The sequence below is a fragment of the Hyaena hyaena genome, unplaced genomic scaffold (assembly GCF_003009895.1).
Source record: "Hyaena hyaena isolate Hyena2069 unplaced genomic scaffold, ASM300989v1 scaffold_5, whole genome shotgun sequence".
NCBI classification, from domain to species: domain Eukaryota; kingdom Metazoa; phylum Chordata; class Mammalia; order Carnivora; family Hyaenidae; genus Hyaena; species Hyaena hyaena.
This window is the reverse complement of record NW_024080637.1, coordinates 5,781,712-5,800,490: the sequence shown is the minus strand read 5'-3', so window position 1 is coordinate 5,800,490 and position 18,779 is coordinate 5,781,712. Positions and strand designations below refer to the sequence as shown.

The following is an 18,779-nucleotide window of genomic DNA, read 5'->3' as shown; positions in this document are numbered from 1 at the left end:
CCGAGCTCACTCTGCTGCTCATCCCCAGAAGTGCTGAGCTATGAGCTAGCTAATTAGCACCAGACTGAAAAGGCTGTATTCAAAATGCATGGAGACTTTAAGAGGCAGCCACAAGGTGACAAGTGGGCCTGTAACATTCAGCTCCAGAGGCTTCATCAGAATCGGGTACGAGTCTTCTGGAAAGCCTGTCCCCAAGGGCCGCTCCACATTTCCTATCACAGACGCCGGGAGGCACTATGAGAACGCGGACAAATCCACAACGTGGGGACTTCTATGGGGCAAATGGCCAGGGTGCCCCTCAAAAAAGTGGCAGGACTAAAAGGGAGGTGGTGGGGAAAGGAGCAATTGTAGATTAAGAGTCCTGACAGACAGGGGCGCCTGGGTGGCTTAGTCGGTTAAGCGTCCGACTTTCACTTGGGTCATGATCTCGCGGTTCGTGGGTTCGAGCCCCGCGTCGGGCTCTGTGCTGACTGCCAGCTCAGAGCCTGGAGCCTGTTTCAGTCTGTGACTCCCTCTCTCTCTCTCTGACCCTCCCCTGCTCACGCTGTCTCTCTCTCTCCTAGAAATAAATAAAACATTAAAAAAAAAAAAAAAAAAAAAAAAAAGAGTCCTGACAGACATATAAACTAAACGCAACGTGTGGAGCTCATGTGGGTCCTGATGTGTACACACTCGGTGGAAGAATGAACTTTTTTGAGATGCCCAGGTAAATCTGAATATGGACTGGATTTAGGATGACATAAGAGAAGTACGTTAGTGTGGTCATGGTAAAGTGCTTACTTTTTAAAAAAAACTACCTTTTAGAAAAATTTATAGTGAAATTACACGATGTCTGAGACTTACTTTAAAATACTTGAGGAAAAAAAGCAGGCCTGTGAGAGAGTGGTGGGCAACAGGGTGGGCACAGTGCTGGGAACCAGGCCCGGAAAGTGGTACAGAGCAGGGCTCTCATTCTGGCTACTCTATGTTTAAATGCTTCCACAGCAAATACTTTTTTAAAGATGTAAAATACTCTTTCTTCATTTAGCAGTTTTGAGGTTAATTTTTGATACGGATCAATTTCCAAGCAGTGCTTAGTACAACTTCAGATTTTTATAATTATGGTTACATTTAACCATTGCCAAAAAAAAAAAAAAAAAAGCACTACACTGAATAGTTCTGACCTAAGAGCAGCAGCGCCTTCACATAGACAGCTATTTTAGTGTAACAATGGTAACCTACGTGATCTTAAAAACAGAATTATAAAATTATAAAATCAGCAACCGACAGTGACAAATTGACAGTGATAAAGAGACAAAAATATAATAAACTCTCTCAGGAAGAATTCAGATTAGGTAATTCATTGGGGTTCTTAACCAGGAGGAGCACTAAGAAACCAAACATACTCCCAGAGTCACCAAGTTCTTCTGGAAATATCTCAAAGCAAGCCTGGTTGGATATAAGGGAACACACTAAAATATTTGCCATGTTCCTTCCAAATACACGATGATTCTAGGATAGTTAACTTGTTACTATTGGGAAGAGGCTTGGAGTTGCACTGGAAAAACGGGGAAAGCTTATCTCAAGGCAAACCCCAAAGGGCCAGGCACATATAATACTTCATACAAATGGTTACTTGCTCTATTTGTGTGTTACGTGCACGTGTGCACACATGTACGCACACACCCACAAACATCGGAGTGCTTACTACGTTCCAGGCTCTGTGTACAGCAGGGAACCAAACAGGCTTAGCTTCTGCCCTCAAGAAGCCAGAGTTTAGTGAGGAGACAGGCAAAACAGCAGAGCAGACCAACTGTGCAGACTGGCTTTAGACAGGCTCATCAGGATGGGATGGCTTCTCTGACATCTGAAGGATAAGATGCAGGACTGGATGGGGGAATGTTCCAGATAGAGGCAATAAAGGTGCAAGGGTCTTTAGGCAGGAAGAGAAAGCTTAGCGTGTTGAAGGAATCAATAAGCCAGTGTGAGGAAACTGAAACAAGACCGTTTTCAAGGCTTTGTGGGTTACGTAAAGGCTGTGGATTTTATGAGTCTGACAGGAACCCACCAAAGAATTTTCAAGCAGAGAAGTAATGTAGATCCATTTTATTTAAAAAAAACAACAACAACAAAACCCCACGTCTGTTGCTGTTTGATGTAGATTAGAGAAAGAAGTAGAGATATCAAGTAAGCAAACGAGTGCCTGGAGCTCAGACCTAGAGATGAAAAGAATATGGGCTCAAGAGTCTCGATCAGCTAACAAGCCACCAGACTATAAGCTCCCTATGAAAGGGGCTTGTATTTCCAAATTCTCTGTTGTCTGTTTGAGAGATATCACAGCATATCTGCATGCTGACAGAAGTACTCTGTAGAAAATTCTAGAAGGTAAAGATGCAGGAATGAGAGCTGATAAAGGGTTTGCTCATGGAGAGATTCATTTTGAGACGAGAAGGCCACGTCCCCCAGAGTGCCAGGAGGAAAGATGAGAACAGGCTCTGATATGCTGGGGACAGAGGCCTGCTCATCTGTGACTCGTATTTTCTCAGTGAATTCCAAGGCAAAGTCCTTAGCTGGAGGTGGGGTGTGCTAGCCTGGCAGGCGTGAAGGGTGAGGAGATGAAGGGGGGGCACTGGGGACGAGGGGCACTGAGATCACAGAGCCCCTGCATGAGTACTGCACTCCCCAAGGACAAGAGAAACGGGCCCAAGGATGGCTGGGAGTACAATGTAAACTTCCACAGTGACTGGAGCATCTAGACTTTTCACCAGAAAAAGCAGATTATTTTTTATCCTGAGCCATGGCAAGAGGTCAGGCCATGCCTGCCTGGGAGCACGTGGCTACGTGCACACACACTCTCCTTGCGCTCACGGAATGCTTGTCGGAGTCTAGTCCAACAGAGAGGGTTTTACGAAAGAACGATTTCAGAGTGACCTGAAAAGTCTCCTCATGCTTCTAGGGAAAAAAGTTCCAAACGGACTCTGATCGGAAAAGCATTTTCAAGTAGAAATAAAAATAGTCACAAGAAATTGCAGCTCTAAATCACTGAAAGAGACACAGATTTCTTCTAATTAATTAAAAGATCTTGGCACTTACTTTATTAATTCTCGTCCTTCAGAGCTAATGAAATATTCAACGAGCCACTGACAAGCATCAAAACTTTTGGAAAGTAATGCTTCAATAGTGGCGATCCATTCTTCAGTGTCAACCCTGCAAAAGAGCAAAGGCCGAGATGTAAGGAGTCCGACCCCCATACAGCACCCTGTGGAGCATCACTCTGGTTTTAGTTACCCGATTTGTGGGGAGGTGGGAGAGAGCGTACGTTGAATAGCCAATGACCGCTGACTAACATGGCTCCACGCACCCCAGAAGCCAGCGCTTTGCATTTTTTGGTGTTTGTGGTATGATCTGTCCATCCCCTGCCCTTCCCTTCCCCCTCACAAAATATGTGAAGAAGCTTAAGTCTTAGGCCTTAACTTTTATCTTTTGCACCTTCCTCAAGCGATTTTAATCGGGAAAAACGTCTGACCTGTAGCATTGTTTTGCTTAACTAACTGACACTTGTAAAACGTCTGCCTTCAGAACAGGTCACTACATCAACATTCTTATATTTCACTCACTGCTACAGCCATTAGTATCCAGCTTTACAGAAGAAAACATTTGGGCAGACAACGAGGTATCATGTCTCAACTGCCCATGACCTCACAGAACACCCCTCTACTCTCTCAAGTCCCCAAATGGTGAATACAAACAAAATGGAAACGGTCTCCAATGTACCCGCAGCTCAAGCAAACCTCACAAATAAAAGTAACGAAATTCCTTAGTCCTATGCCAGACATTAAAAGGAACGTATTATTCCTTCATTTTCAATAGAAAAATAAAGATGAGTATCATTTAATTTATCTTTATTACACATGAAAATAAAGTTGCCATTTTATTTATTTCTTCTCAACTGTTTCCTGATTGCAGAATCTGTCTGCAAACCTCCCCTTACTTGGAGAAGTGCATGGGGCCGGCAGGAGAGACCAGACTGAGAACAGCACTGGGCTTCTGACTGTAACTGCCTTCCTTATCCAGTCCCTCCCTGCTCAGGTACCTCCTCCAGTCAGTGGACAGTGACTCCTCGCCTCCCACCCATTTACTCCCAGACAAATCTTCACCCAGCACCTATCAAGGGTCCGGCACCTTCCAGGTGCTGACGATAAAAACCAACAGTGGACCACATGCTGCTTAAGTCTAGCGTGTCTCCATATGTGCTGCCCCCTGTTCAAAAACCCTCCATGATCTCCCACTGAACAAAGTCTCATCCCCTCTGTGGCACTCAGGACACTTGATGGGCTCCTCCAAAGCCCACATCTGACCTCACTTCCAGTGAGCCCTTAGGAGTCTGAGCAAAAACACTAGTCATTCACAGTTCTTCAGGCAAGTCTTATTATTAACTCAGGTTTTCCCCTTTCACTTAGATTATTCTCTGTTTGTTTTTGCCTTTCAAAATTCTCTGAGAATATCAATGTCTTTAACACCTACCCAATCCCCATATTTGGATATAATTTTGTCCACTTCCCATAGACGTACAGCATTTATGCCTTGCTTCTTCTGATTTATCCTTCCTATGAGACTAGAAATCCCTTAAAGATAGGAACCTGAACATATTTAGGTAGGTGCCTTCACAATGCTTTGAATTTATAAATTCAATTTTAATCAAATTAATCAGTGCCTTTTGCCACAACAGACTATCAAAACATATCGTTTCTTACCTGAGTTTTTTCTTTGTCCGTAGGTAAGTTTGAAAAAGGAACTGAACTGCAAGCTGTAAGCTCACCTTTGCCATGCAAGGATAATACGGATGCTTTAATTTAGTCTGAGAGAGAGTGAAAAAACAGTGTTTTTCAAAGGTGTTTTATAGATTATTACATGTAATGAATTGAATAATGACTTATAACAAGTTAAACACGAATAAGAAAACGCTAGCCAGCTTATTATAGAAAATGTTCCATTTAAATTTTTAAAAAGGTTAAGAAAAGACACCCTCTTCACTTTTTAATGAAGCCTTCTCAAAATAGAGCTTTTAGACCATAGGATGTTAAGCACTGTCAACAGACAAAGAAAGTTTTTCCCTTACTGGTGAATTATAATCATGGTACTCAAGAAAAGAAAGTACTTGGAAGTTCATCTTGAGTCTGAAAATGTATGATGACAGATTAGGACAAATTAATCTCCACAAAGCCCAATATTCACTGCCCTCACCTCGTGGCTATTCTTAGATATTCCTTATAAAATTGAAAAGCACTTTAAAAAGCCAGTATGTGGAAACCCACACCCATTCACAATCTGCGTATTTATATGTTTGGAGCACTGACTGTATCTTCATATTACCCAGTAAGTGACATTAGGTGTGGGAATGTTCTGGGCATCTAATCTGAATGCTAACAGCCGAGGGTGAGGAGGAGTCACTGAACGCTTGAGCGGACAGATTTCACTCTGCTTTCTTAGTCCCTGACTAACAAGCCAACTAGTACTTACAGCATTCAGTGACGCTAAAGACAAAACAAAACTGAAATAATCACTACTGTACACATCTCTATTCTTCATAAACTTGAGGTTTTCATCTCTCACCATCTACAAAAGAAAATCAGTAATTATTTTTAAGAAACGGGAAAATATTCAGCACGTGGAAGGTATTTTTAATGATACATTAGGTAGAAAGGGTTTTATATTAGGTTAGAAAAGGTTCGCAAAAGCCCTTCTCTAGAGCTTTGAAATTTTAACCAGGGAGAGAGGAAAATCTTCCTTTCAAATATAAGAAGCTGTAAGAAGGCGAATTATTATTCATCAAACCAAATTCTTTTGGGAAACTTAGGAAAGCCATTACATGAAGGACAAGTGACTTCAAACCAGGTTATTTTGGGTTGGAAGGAACAAAGAGAGCTTTCCCAAGTACAACCAACTTCACGCTTTCCTTGTTCAGATGGCTTAAATCTCTCTTAATGAAACACTCCAGAGTTTTCTTAAATTCTCTGGTTGTAGCTACTCAGCTTTTGATGACTTAGTGTATAAAGCCTGGACTGGGTAGTTGGACAGTTCTCAATTTAAATCCTGGTTCTGTGAACTGGCAGGTCATTTCTCTCCTCCTCCCCCTTTTTAAAGTTTATTTTTTTATTTTGGGGAGTGCACAGTTGTGTGAGTGGGGACAGGGGAAGAGAAAGAGGAAGAGAGAGAATCCCAAGAAGACCCCATGCTGCCAGTGCAGAGCCCAACACAGGGCTCAATCTCACGAACCCGAACTGTAAGATCATGACCTGAGCCGAAATCAACAGTCAGATGCTCAACTGACTGAGCCACCCAGGTGCCTCACACTTCTTTTCTGAGCTCAGTTTTTTCATCTGAAAAATGGGAATAAAACCCACTACTTCACAAAGGTTTTCTAGAATTAAGGATTTGTTTAAAGCATGTGGCACAGAGTAGATATTCAATAATTGACGGTCATCACTGTCATACTCCTTTTACCCAAAGGTACGAACCCTCACTTACTTTCCTCTCCAGAAAGTTAGTTCCAACAGTGTTTGTTTTTCCTGGCCACTCCCTCTCACTTGTGTATCTGTGGCAACCCCAGTTACAGAGCAGGCCCGTGACAGTGCTGGCCACCTTGAGTCTGCGGCTACCTCTATGACCTGTTATGAAACACTCGTGGGACGAGGTGGGCTGCATGAGGCACTCGGTCCAACCAAGTCCACAAGGAGCCCGCCGGGAGTACTTGTGGACCTACTGGGTGGATTTTGACTTCTATCTGATTTTTCTCCCTTAGAATTTTTTACATGGTTCTTACCTGGTATATTCGAGCAGGCATTTTCTCCACAAATAGCCCTTTTTTCTCGCCTTTTTTAACCAGCTTGGTTAGAATAGAGAGCCGGTCATTGTTAGGCCTATGGGGTCGAGGAGAGGACTGAGGTGAAATTTCCGGTGAGGATGGCGCTGACCTAAGGACAGAATCAGAAAACCGTCTGTGTAAAGTGGTTGCTGTTTTAGCAGTTACCGCAAGCTGACACACTTACGTACACAGGGTACGAGACTTAATCATAAACTGCAAACTTTTCCCCACCCAATATATTAAAAGGCAAATTCATAAACAACAAAAACTTAAAAAAAACCCATGGTACTGACAAAGTGATACACTTTGGATACAAAGTGTATCCGATAAAAGCTGAGATTGGAAAAAAAATCTCAATTCTAGAATGAAATAATTTACATGCGTGTTCTTTAAAAAAAAATATTTTGAATATTTATTTATTTTTGAAAGTGGAGGGCAGAGAGAGAGGGGGACAGAGGATCTGAAGCAGGCTCTGTGCTGACAGCAGAGAGCCTGACACAGGATTCAAACTCACAAACCATGAGATCACGATCTGAGCCAAAGTTGGATGCTCAACTGACTGAGCCACCCAGGTGCCCCTACATGCATGTTCTAAATACAAAATAACTTCTGCCAAGGAAATAATAAACAGGTGGCCATAAGAAAAGGGGTAAAGAGATTTACTCATTTTCTTTTTAGAATTTCTCTCTTGCTTGTTTACCAAATTACCTTTAAATCCCCAACAGCATACTCATGATTACAATGATCACCTACTGAAATCACACAGCAAATTACGCGGAAGAGAAACTCACAGAGAGAGATCCTCAGCTTCCTGCCGTACCACACTGACTCGACTTTTCTTTGGTAAAACTGGGGAGTTCTGATCAGAGACCCTTTGGTAGAAGAGCATATAGGCATTCCAGTATCTTCGGCGTACATCTGTATATGGGTTTGCTTTACAACCAGACACGAAGAAAGAAGTCTTTGTAAATAAGTTTAAAAGGGTGTCTTATCTTGACAATCTGAAATAAAGGCCCACGAATCCAGCACGTATTTACAAAAATTAAACGCAAGTGTAAGTAAAATGTGTGTCCTGTACCATCCTGCTTGGAAGGTGATTTAGAAGAGCTGGGAGGAAGGTGTACAGCAATGTGGTGAAGGGGACAGACATTCCTAGGCAAGTCTGGATTTAATCAAAAGGCAAGGAACATTTAAAAAGTTCTGTGGTACAGGATGGGATTATAATTGGCCTTGGCCATTTCTGCATAGAACAGCTCAATCTAGGTAAGTTTTGGCAACAGCACTATATTTAACCATTAAAGGTTACTATTTTACCAGATGCAGGACTACCATGGTACGGTATCAAAATCTGACACAGAGGTAGAATATTTTTTAATTTTAATTTTTAATTGAAGTATAGTTGACATACTAGCTTTAGGTATCCAACATAGTGTTTTGACAATTATATACGTTACGAAATGCTCACCAAGACAAGTGCAGTCACCATCTGTTGCCACACAGCTTTACTACAATATTATTGTCTCTGTTTCCTATGCTTACTTTCCATCCTTGTGACTTACTTACGCAGGTAGAAAATTTTAAATGCCCCTGATATATTGCAAAATCAGCTTTCAGAAATGCCAAGATGTCTACAAAATGTTTTTTCCCCAAATGGCAAATTCTGATTGGATTCTGTGATGTCCTTTTCCTCATACTTTTTTCTTCGGCCGGGGGTGGCGGGGGGGGGGGTGGTGGCTGTGGAGGGAAAGACTGCCATGCTGCATAATAAATGTGGTTACAGAAACACAGTGTGTTAGAGAGGTCTTCTCTAATTCATTGTGCCTCTCTGTAAGTGAAAAGGAAATGTGAGAGTTTGAGCAGACAACTACTTCTTCTGAAACAATTTTTAAGGTTGAAATTCTGTGTTCATTAGTTTTTCTCTGATATTCATTTCTTCCTCTTCCTCCATCACCTGCTGCTGCTGCCTGGAATTATTTTAAAAAACGTTCTGTAAGCAGCTTGAATGTTTTTACTCTGCCTACCAAGGAATTTGTGGATCTAAACAGCGGGAAAAGTGGTATGTAAAAAGAATAAAATTACATTTTTACGTAAAGAATATGACCTCCAATTTGATAGAAAACTGTAAGTTAAAAAAAAAAAAAACTAATGTGAAACATCCACTTGTAAATACTTACTTTGATCATAAACTTTTGGTCTGTATTCTCCTCCAAAGCATTCATACTCCAGGGTCTCATCATTTAGGTCAAATTCTTCTATGACTGTGTCGTTAAACTTGTACCACTTTCCTTTTCCACACCCCCTGGAGCCCACAGGAAAACACATGTTATAAGATGAAAACCCAACATGCCCCTCCCCCACCTTTGTCTCTATGTATTGTCTACAAATCGAGCAGATAACTACCATTTGAAAATATCCAAGAAAAACCCTTAAGTTTCTAAAACAACTTTTCAAACCAAAGAGATAAAAACTGTTACTAAGTTTTAAAAATCCAATATGAAATATGACGAAGGAGCAATGTAAAAGCTTCTTTGCACTACACTCATAAGCATGGCTGATAATATAGGGCAGGGAGAGGAGAGGAGAGGCATAGGAGGGCAGAGGGAGTGGAGGAGAGATACACCAGGGCAGGGAAGTGGAGGAGGAACAGAAGAGAGGGGGAGCAGAGGAGAGATATAGGGAGGCAGGGGGAGTAGAGGAAGGACAGAGGAGGGCAGGGGGAGCAGGGGAAGGACACCAGAGAGCAGGGGGAGTGGAGGAGGGACAGAGGAGGGCAGGGGGAGCAGGGGAAGGACACCAGAGGGCAGGGGGAGTGGAGGAGGGACAGAGGAGGGCAGGGGGAGCAGGGGAAGGACACAAGAGGGCAGGGGGAGTGGAGGGGAGATACAGGAAGAGGGGGTGGGGGGGAGGCAGGACTACTGGCAAGCAGGGGGAGGGCTGGCGTGAGTCCTTACCGTCGGTCTTTAATGAAGGAATAGTAGTGACCCGCATGTGCCTGCCCGCTGTGGACAATGACTCCGACAAGTTCATAGTTTTCAGTGAGGGCGACTTTTTTTCGTGGGGATCCTCCACCTCCCTGGTCCATACTTCGCCCGTTTTCACCAACTTCCGAAGACGAATCTTGGCGAGCCATTCCTGAGACTGTGTAAGGCTCCATGTTTAGCATCCAGGGAAACTATTTAAAAGCAGAAGGACCACAGCCGTGTTGATGAGTAACATACACAGCAATATCCAGTCACGTCAGACTCAAGTAAGAGGGATGTTCTCCTGGTTCTGGCCGGGCCTCCCTCCCCACGGTCCCGACACGGGGGCTGTGTGCAGATCTGCCCGTCTATGGACAGCATGGCTTAAGACAAGCACGCTGACGCCACAGCCTTTCACAGTGGAGATGAAAGTTAAACATGTAAAAAGTAAACAGCGGGGGGAAAAAAGTGAGGTAATGGTGGTAAGAAAGTTCAGGGGAAAAAAAAAGTTACCCTTATCTGTTCATCGTATTTAATGGAGCGTCCACTCTCCCAGTCAAATCCAAATCTCATTAGGTGAATTACCAAGACACTAGGTAAAGACTTAATGCAGGTCCTTTTCACAGTTATTCTCTAAAGAAAAGCAAAACCCAATTATCTCCAGGGAAGAAAGAAAACATCAAAGTCATACAAAGGTCATAGATTCTCACAGGCCTTTCCCGCCCATGTGAAAACAGATAATGACACAATTCAATGGAAGCAACAATAGGAGCTTAATATTGTTCTTACATAAAACATAAAGACAAACTAAATGAGTAACAAATTAAGCTTGTTTTTCAAAAAAGGCAAGTGTAATACCTTTTCTTTACACTTTTCACAGTAATATGCGTTACTTCCCTCTAGAACTTCTCCTCTAACAAACTGGTCCAAAGAAATTTCCAAGCTCTGACAAGACGTAACTCCAAGATTGAGAGCCATGAAAGCTTCCTCCCGCTCATATCTGATTAGCAAGCCACAGAAAAAACAGAATCAATAATGGAATTTACAGATCTTGAAACTACCGCAATAGCAGAGACTGAACACAGGTCTACATTCATGGTCAGTGAAATTAACACATGCCACCCCTCATCCTTTTAAAAGTACACTGCCAAATAAAAATACCCGTTTTTGACAATCCAGAATTATAAAGTTATGAATTTCAACAAAGAAATTTTAGAAATGGAAACCAAAGAAACTTAATTCAATAAACATTTATGGGTCCACTGAGAGAGAGAGAGAGAGCTGCAAGTCTCTCAACAAATGCAAAATTCATAACATAGTAGAAGTATTATTTAAAAAGGATGACGACTGGAGCATCCAGGTGGCTCAGTTAAGTGCCTGACTCCTGATTTCAGCTCAGGTCATGATCTCATGATTTGTGGGATCGAACCCCACACTGGGCTCTGTACTGGCAGCATGGAGCCTGGTTGGGGTTCTCTTTGTTCCTCCCCCACTCACACATGCACTCTTCTCTCTCTCTCTTTCAAAATAAACTTTAAAAAATATTGTTAGAAAATTAAGAAATAAAAACAGAAAGGACAACGATCATGTATATTGCAACTGTAGTAGCCAATTAGCAATTTCCAGGTTTTCACCTGAATACTGAATCCTTTTCCTACTATAAAAATATTTCCTCCAAGTTTGATTTCTGGACCAGGATAACCCTGAGAATACGTATTTTCCTGTTTGAGGATTTGTGACTTCCTCTGGAAATCCACATATTTACAAATGAAATTTCAAGTATTCTTAAAGCTTTGCCTTAAATACATGAGTAGGAAAGCTGCTTGCATGATGATTTACTTAATACTAAGCATGGTGATGCTCACGAGCCCAAATGTTATAGAACTTGGCTGAGTAAAAATATATCAGGAAACTGTTAGAGGAGCTTATGGAATAAAAGTACTATTAAAACAGATAATAGCTGAGCCTCCTGGGTGCCTCAGTCAGTTAATCATCGGACTCTTAGTTTGGGTTCAGGTCATGAGTCAGAGCCCCCACAAGGAGATCAGTACTGACAAGCACAGAACCTACCTAGGATTCTCTCTTCCTCTCTTTCTGCCCCTCCCCAGTTCTCTCTCTCTCTCTCCCTCAAAATAAACAAACATTAAGAAGATAACAGCTGAGACTTTCATATATTGTCATTTTAGTCAAGTAAAATATGGATGAAAATTAATGAATACAGTACCAACAATTAAGAGAAAACAAAAGTGATGGTGGTCATTTTTTTGATGTCAGTGGTAACTTCACTAACCTGTGAGGACAGTCTTTACAGATCTTCTGATCAGAATAGATGCCCTGGAAAGTATTCTTAAAAATCTGGTCTCTCCCCATTTTCTGTTGGAATAAAAACTAAGAATTTTAGTTGATGCCCCTAGAATTTCTAGGTCACTCATATAGAATTTTAGCCCTAAGTTAAAGCACAGATTTCAACTTAACAGCTAAAATTAAACGAGTCATGATGGTAGTTTAAGCTGGGAACGAAAGGCAAGTCTATAACCCACTGGCCCCACTGGCTATGAGAATTGCGTGAAGAGCCGGCAAAGGAAGAGGAGAGGGGCCAGTCACAGCTGGTGACAGGAACAGCTTGTCATCTTCGTGACGGTTCCAATTGCTTCTCCCCATGCCACAAAGACCAAGTTAGAAACTACTCTCCTCAATCTTTTCTTTCTTGTGGATAAAATGCTATCAATTCCTAAGTCATTTGAAAAGGACATGCCTGACTTGTGCCTACGCAGGAGAAGAGGGACAGATACTGGCAATGACGGAGGGCACCCGAGAACCAGAAGGCAGCCACCCTTAGGAGGTTTGTCACACGTTACACTGGGTGGGGGCAGGAAGCTTGGGGTTCGAACATCACCACAGACAACTTTTTAACCTGGCCCCGCTGGCCGAGTCGGAGTGCTGCGCACAGGACCAAAAGGTCCCTGGCGAGGACAGCACTCTGGAGGCTGGGCGACCCCAGTGCGCCCCCAGGAAGAGCGGTTACTGTGGAGTACAGATTAAGAAGGACATACTTATTCATCAAGTGCTGGATGAATTAAGAAGAAGAAAAGTCCAAAATCCTGCTGATGTTCTGTTTGGATGTTCAAGCCCAGAGGAAACGTATTACAGCTGTGGTGGTACGGCTGACAAGGTTCCCGTCTGTAGGTCTCCTAGTCCCCCCCAATCCCGCCACCCTGCTCTCGTGCTACAGTCTGGGGGAGGCAGGGGAAGTGAAGCGTTCTCTACCTTGAGATACTCGTCCATCTGGTCAATAAGACTAGTGAAGAATTCATATGCATCCTGCTGCTCTCTCACATAAAGTTCTTTGTTCCACATCTTGAAAATCTATGCAGATAGGAATTAAATATACTGTTCAAGGAAAAGAAGCAAGAGTGCTTAAATGCTTCTAAAACCAAGCTCACCATTAGGACATTAGACACTTGTACTGAAGTGAGAGGAGTGTGGTTCAGCTATCTGTGCTTTTGCCTGGCTCCTGTGTAACCCAAACAAGTCTGGGAGACCATACCGGCTGGGACCTGAGGCCACAGAACGTGGAGTTTCTGTCTTAGAACTATCCAAACTACAGGGGAAATACAAGGTACTCCTCCTGTGAAACACAGTAAAGCATGTGAAACACAGTAAAGCAATGTTAAAAACGATGTTCTTTACCTCTTGCACTGCTGGAGGGAATCTAAACTGGTGCAGCTACTCTGGAGAACAGTATGGAGACTCCTCAAAAAATTAAAAATAGAGCTACCCTATAACCCAGGAATTGCACTACTAGGTATATGCCCAAAAGATCCAAAAATACAGATTCAAAGGGGCACACATATCCCAATGTTCATAGCAGCATTATTAATGATAGCCAAATTATGGCAAGAGCCCATTACATATATATATGTGTGTGTGTGTATATATATATATATATATATACACACACATACATACATACACAGACACCTCTTTATTACTCAGCCATCAAAAAGAATGAAATCTCACCATTTGCAAGGATGTGGATGAAGCTAGAATATACTATGCTAAGCAAAATAAGTTAATCAGAGAAAGACAAATAGCATATAATTTCACTCTTAGGTAAAATTTAAGAGGGCCTCCTGGGTGGCTCAGTTGGTTAAGCAGCCAGCTGACTCTTAATTTTGGCTCAGGTCATGATCTCGCAGTTTGTGAGACGGAGGCTCTGCATGGAAGGTGGAGCCGACTTAAGATTCTCTCCCTCTCTCTCTCTCTCTGCCCCTCCCTGCTCATGTTCTCTTTTTCTCTCTCTCAAAAAAAGAAAGAAACAAATACAATTTGAGAAACAAAACAGATGAACATACGGGAAGGGGGTGCGGAGAGGAGAGAGGGAAACAAACCACATGAGACTCTTAGAGAACAAACTGGGCGTTGATAGAGGGAGGTGGATGGGGGATATGCTAGATGGGTGATGGGTATTAAGGAGGGTACTTGGTGGGATGAGCACTGGGTGCTGAATGTAAGTGACGAGTTACTGAATTCTACTTCTGAAACCAAAATTGCACTGTACGCTCACTAGCTAAAATTTAAATTAAAGAAAAAATAGAGTAAAAAAAATTATTTAGAGCATTAATTTGAACAAATATCCAAAGAATTCAAATAAGAATCATGAGAAATATTCAAATTGTTAAGACTGGCAAATCCCTAGAAATTATAAATGACTCTTCTTAATCATTTGAAATGAAATATCAATCTTACGAAGAATGGTATAGCCCGTTCTTCTATAGGTTCCTGGCAATGGGACTGGTTTGGAGTTAATAAAGATAGAAACAGTTATTACCAGATCTAAATATCTGAAGTGACTAGGTGAAATACCTTCCAGAAGTTCTCAGGTACATAATACTGCAGCTTGCTTTCCATTAGATGCCCGAAGAGAGACTGCACCTGGTAGAATACGCTGTCGTCTGGATTGTCCGTGTCATCATCTACTGAAAGTAACGACTAGAAAGAAACGCAACATACTGAGCTAGAAGTAGTTCACTGCTGCCCAGAAAACGTGGACATACACACACGTACGGCCCACTTTGCTTTTACAGTGCTATGTGTGTCTGGGTGTGGCTACAACTCTCAGTACGTTTAGCCTCCATACTTCCTAGTTGGTGGAATCCTGAACAAATAATTTCTTTGAGCCTGTTTGATTATATAAAACTGGAATGAGGAATATCACTTATCTCTATGAGGAATACCAGTTATCTCTGAGAGAAAAACATGGCAGGATACACACAGATATTCTCAACACTACGGACTGCGATATCACAAGCTTTTAGTATATGCTGACCCTTGAGCATGGGTTTGAGCCGTGTGGGTTCACTTATGCTTGGATTTTTTGATACGGTACAGTATTATAAATATATTTTCTCTTCTCTGGCTTACTCTACTGTAAGAAAAGAACATGTAATACCTATTGCACTGTATTACATATACATACATAGAACATACAAAATCTGTGTTAACTGCCCAAATCAACAGTAAAATATTAGTAGTTAATATCAGCAGGGAGTCAAAAGTTACATGGGGAAGTTTTGCATGAGGGGGGTGGTCAGCACTCCTGACCCCTGTATGTTGTTCAAGGGTCAACTAAACTATTGTAAAACACTGACGACAGACCCTAAATTTTTCTAAAATCATAAAAACATTAGTAATTTTATGGAACAGAATTTGACAATAACTTAGTTCAAAAACCCCACGTGGTCAAGTCGAAGCTGTCAAGAAGGCAGGATACTCCCTCGCGGATGTATAAAAACATGTGACTGTGAACAAGTGTTCAGATGTACAGAGGTTTCAGAAGGGACTAAAGGATCCCTAGTCATGTCTAGATTTAGCAAACTCAAAATGCAACACATAAGCTATATTTTTGACTGCATGGCGGTGGTCAGCGCTCCTAACCCCTATATGAATATGGGACTGTTTCCAGGCACTGTACTTTTTACCTATCATACCAAACATGAAAGAAGAAGGCAATCACCTCAGGGAGACCAGGCTGCATATACAGCTGCTGAAAGACCGCGTTCATGTAGCACGTAGCGCCGCCGTTCCTCAGCCCCACAAACCCTGAACTGGACCTGCTATCCACGGGCGGAAGGTACTAGAAGAGGGAGGAGTACAAACAGCAGAGAGAGAATCAGTGTTATTTGTCGCCAGCCCACTTCCACCATGGCTATCTGAGATGCCTGAGAGGGAAAGGAGATATACCCACAGATTTATCCACCCAGTGGGGTATGAATCATGCCAACAAAGCCTGTGTTCTCGATGTACCTCTGCAGATGCTAGTACTACTACTGCCTCAGTGTTCCTTTTCCGTTCATAAAGCACCTAACATGTTATGTTTGTCCATCTAGGAGTCATGCATTCTGTCACTTGAATATCATTCAAGAAATATTTATTAAGAACCTACTATGTGCCAGCACTGTGCCAGGGTTAACAGCTCGAGGAGCTCACAGCCTAGCAGGATACAGAGACAGAAGTCACGGAAACAGACCTGCTTACAAACTGAAGGAGCACCCCGCAAAAAGGAATAGGGTTCTATGCAGTGTTTCTTCTGGAGAATCCTGACCAGTCTGGATGGTCAAGGAAGCCTCATTATTCCTTCCTTTCCTTTCTAAGAAAGTATCATTCTTCTACCGAGCAACAGCTAATAAGCATATGATTAAATGAACAGGTAAATACTCTAGCATTTCACTTAAAGATGTTTTTTCCTAACACAGATCCCATTATAATGCTTTTCTGGTTAGAAACAATCTAGAAAAGGCCTCCTGGATAAAGCTGAACATGGCACTTCTCAAAGCAGAAAAGGATAGTGTAACGACACACGTTGAAATGCTATGTCAGCAGAATCTTGGTTCTAACGTCATGCCCAGAATCACCCACCTGATCTGCATGTATCATGCACCTATATCCATATTATAACCCACAAAGACCTGTAGGCCTTTTAGACCTCAAGGAGTTGCTAAATAGTATATATTTTCCACTTACATTTGACATACACTTAGAGCAGAGTGATTTCTAAGATCTAATCAACGTGGCAATTTATTTGGAGTCCAGAGCACAGATTTTTAAAAAGTTACAAAACAAAAACTCATTCACAAGAGTGCTAAAAAAATAAGTATTTATAAGAGACAAATGCATTCTTCATTATGCTGACATAATTGATGACTTATGAAAAAAGTAACATTTCCATTTAAATCTATCATATAAATAACGTTAAACCAGAGCGTACGTTATAGACTAAATGTTTTGATACCAAAACAGTTTCCAATTTACACGCTGATGTTTCATTTTGCAAGTGCTATCACCTTCCTTCCCTGCCCAACCTGTGTGCTGCATCGGATTCAGCTCAGGTGTCTGAAGGGACAAGCCTCACTCTACGATGCCCATGGAGAAGGCAAAAGTGTCCTCTGGTTCCTGGGCTGGTGCTCGAGTGCGCCTGTGCTGCGCTCCCCTCCTGCAGTTCCCGATGTATCCTAAGCTGCCATATGGCTCCACAGCTTTGCCTATGTCCTTCCCATTGCTGGAGTCCCCTTCCAGCCAGCTTGTGAGGCACTAGAGTTCTCTTTCCAACTTCATCCTTTCTAAGACGCCTTCTGAGATACTGCCCTCTGGTGGTGAAGTGTTCCTCCATTAGTAGAGCATCCAGGACTAGACCTGTATCTTGTAATTTATCGCATTATACTGAAATGATCTGCCTGTGGGTCTGCCTCTTCCACTATCCACTGACATTTTTTAAAATTTATTTTTTAATGTTTTATTTATTTCTGAGAAACAGAGAGAGACAGTGTGAGCAGGGGAGGGTCAGAGAGAGAGGGAGATACAGAATCTGAAGCAGGCTCCAGGCTCTGAGCTGGCTGTCAGCACAGAGCCCAACGTGGGGCTCAAATCCACGAACCGTGACATCATGACCTGAACCAAAGTCAGACGCTTAACAGACTGAGCCACCCAGGCGCCCCTACACTGACATTCTTGAGGGCTGGAATCCTACCCGCATTTCTGAGCTCCAAAAGTTGGACACACCTATTAGTGCATAGTAAACTCCATAAATCTTGGTTAAATTTAAATAAAGGTAGACTGTACTGTGACGGAGTCCATGTCTGAGCCTGTGTCTCCGGGGCCTGGGCCTGACACTGTGCCATGCAGTTATTCAAAACACACGCTGAAATGCTACTTCTTCTTCTTTTTTTTTTTTTTAATTTTTAATGTTTTACTGAAATGCTACTTCTTACTGAGAATGTTTATCAACGGACTTGAAAATGTCTTCTCTTTAATTAGCAGAAAGGGTACTGATGAGTAACAGAGTATTATGATGGTAAAAGAGTAATTTAGTAGAATATAGTTGGTTAGAGTATGTGAACAAGATAAGCAAAAAGATAACACTGACTTTCTTTGTGATTAGGATAATGCAAACATAGACTTTCAAGTTATACATTTAACTGATCACCCTAAAAAAAAGTTAGGTGTATCAAGGTCTAGGGAACTTACATCAAACTCCTTGGTGAGAGCAGGGTCCGGTTGATGATGCATAGACAGCAGTTCTTTTGTGATGATCTGAAGATTTGCAGGCGAGCTATCGGCCAGCATCACAAGCACCTCATAAGCTGCCAGTCGGCTGTTCACTGTGCTACACCTAAAAACAAAAGATGCAAGTCAGTTCCAACAGTGAATGATCGACTTAAGTTGGTCATTAAACTAAATCAACATTTGAAATGAAAGTATCAGAGCCGCAATTCCTCAGAGTGAATGGGGTCTGATGTAGAGCTCCAGGAATCCAGCAGGAAGGGTGTACTTAAAGGAAGAGGCCACGATACAGGAGGAATGATTTTGGTTAAGGGCCACATGCCTTCTTGGCCTGATAAAGTGGCGAAATACCTCACTTTTGAGTCCAGAGTATTTTTATCTAAGGTCTGGATCAGCAAAAATGGAGGATAAACAGT

General features: G+C 42.1%; 1 protein-coding gene across 4 annotated transcripts in view; it reads right to left on the bottom strand.

Moving 5' to 3' along the window:
- The window catches only part of USP24 (ubiquitin specific peptidase 24), a 137,659-nt gene that overhangs the window by 22,912 nt on the left and 95,968 nt on the right, over positions 1–18,779 (bottom strand). For all 4 annotated transcript variants that reach the window (XM_039239224.1, XM_039239227.1, XM_039239234.1 and 1 more), the window contains exons 42-55: positions 18,328–18,472; positions 15,821–15,940; positions 14,671–14,796; positions 13,072–13,170; positions 12,095–12,177; positions 10,663–10,804; positions 10,318–10,437; positions 9,796–10,016; positions 9,019–9,143; positions 7,636–7,777; positions 6,803–6,953; positions 5,500–5,595; positions 4,734–4,837; positions 3,073–3,186 (exon numbers count right to left, since the gene is read on the bottom strand). In XM_039239224.1, coding sequence (XP_039095155.1) covers positions 3,073–3,186; positions 4,734–4,837; positions 5,500–5,595; positions 6,803–6,953; positions 7,636–7,777; positions 9,019–9,143; positions 9,796–10,016; positions 10,318–10,437; positions 10,663–10,804; positions 12,095–12,177; positions 13,072–13,170; positions 14,671–14,796; positions 15,821–15,940; positions 18,328–18,472 — 1,788 coding nt within the window. The remainder of the gene's footprint in view (positions 1–3,072; positions 3,187–4,733; positions 4,838–5,499; positions 5,596–6,802; positions 6,954–7,635; positions 7,778–9,018; positions 9,144–9,795; positions 10,017–10,317; positions 10,438–10,662; positions 10,805–12,094; positions 12,178–13,071; positions 13,171–14,670; positions 14,797–15,820; positions 15,941–18,327; positions 18,473–18,779) is intronic.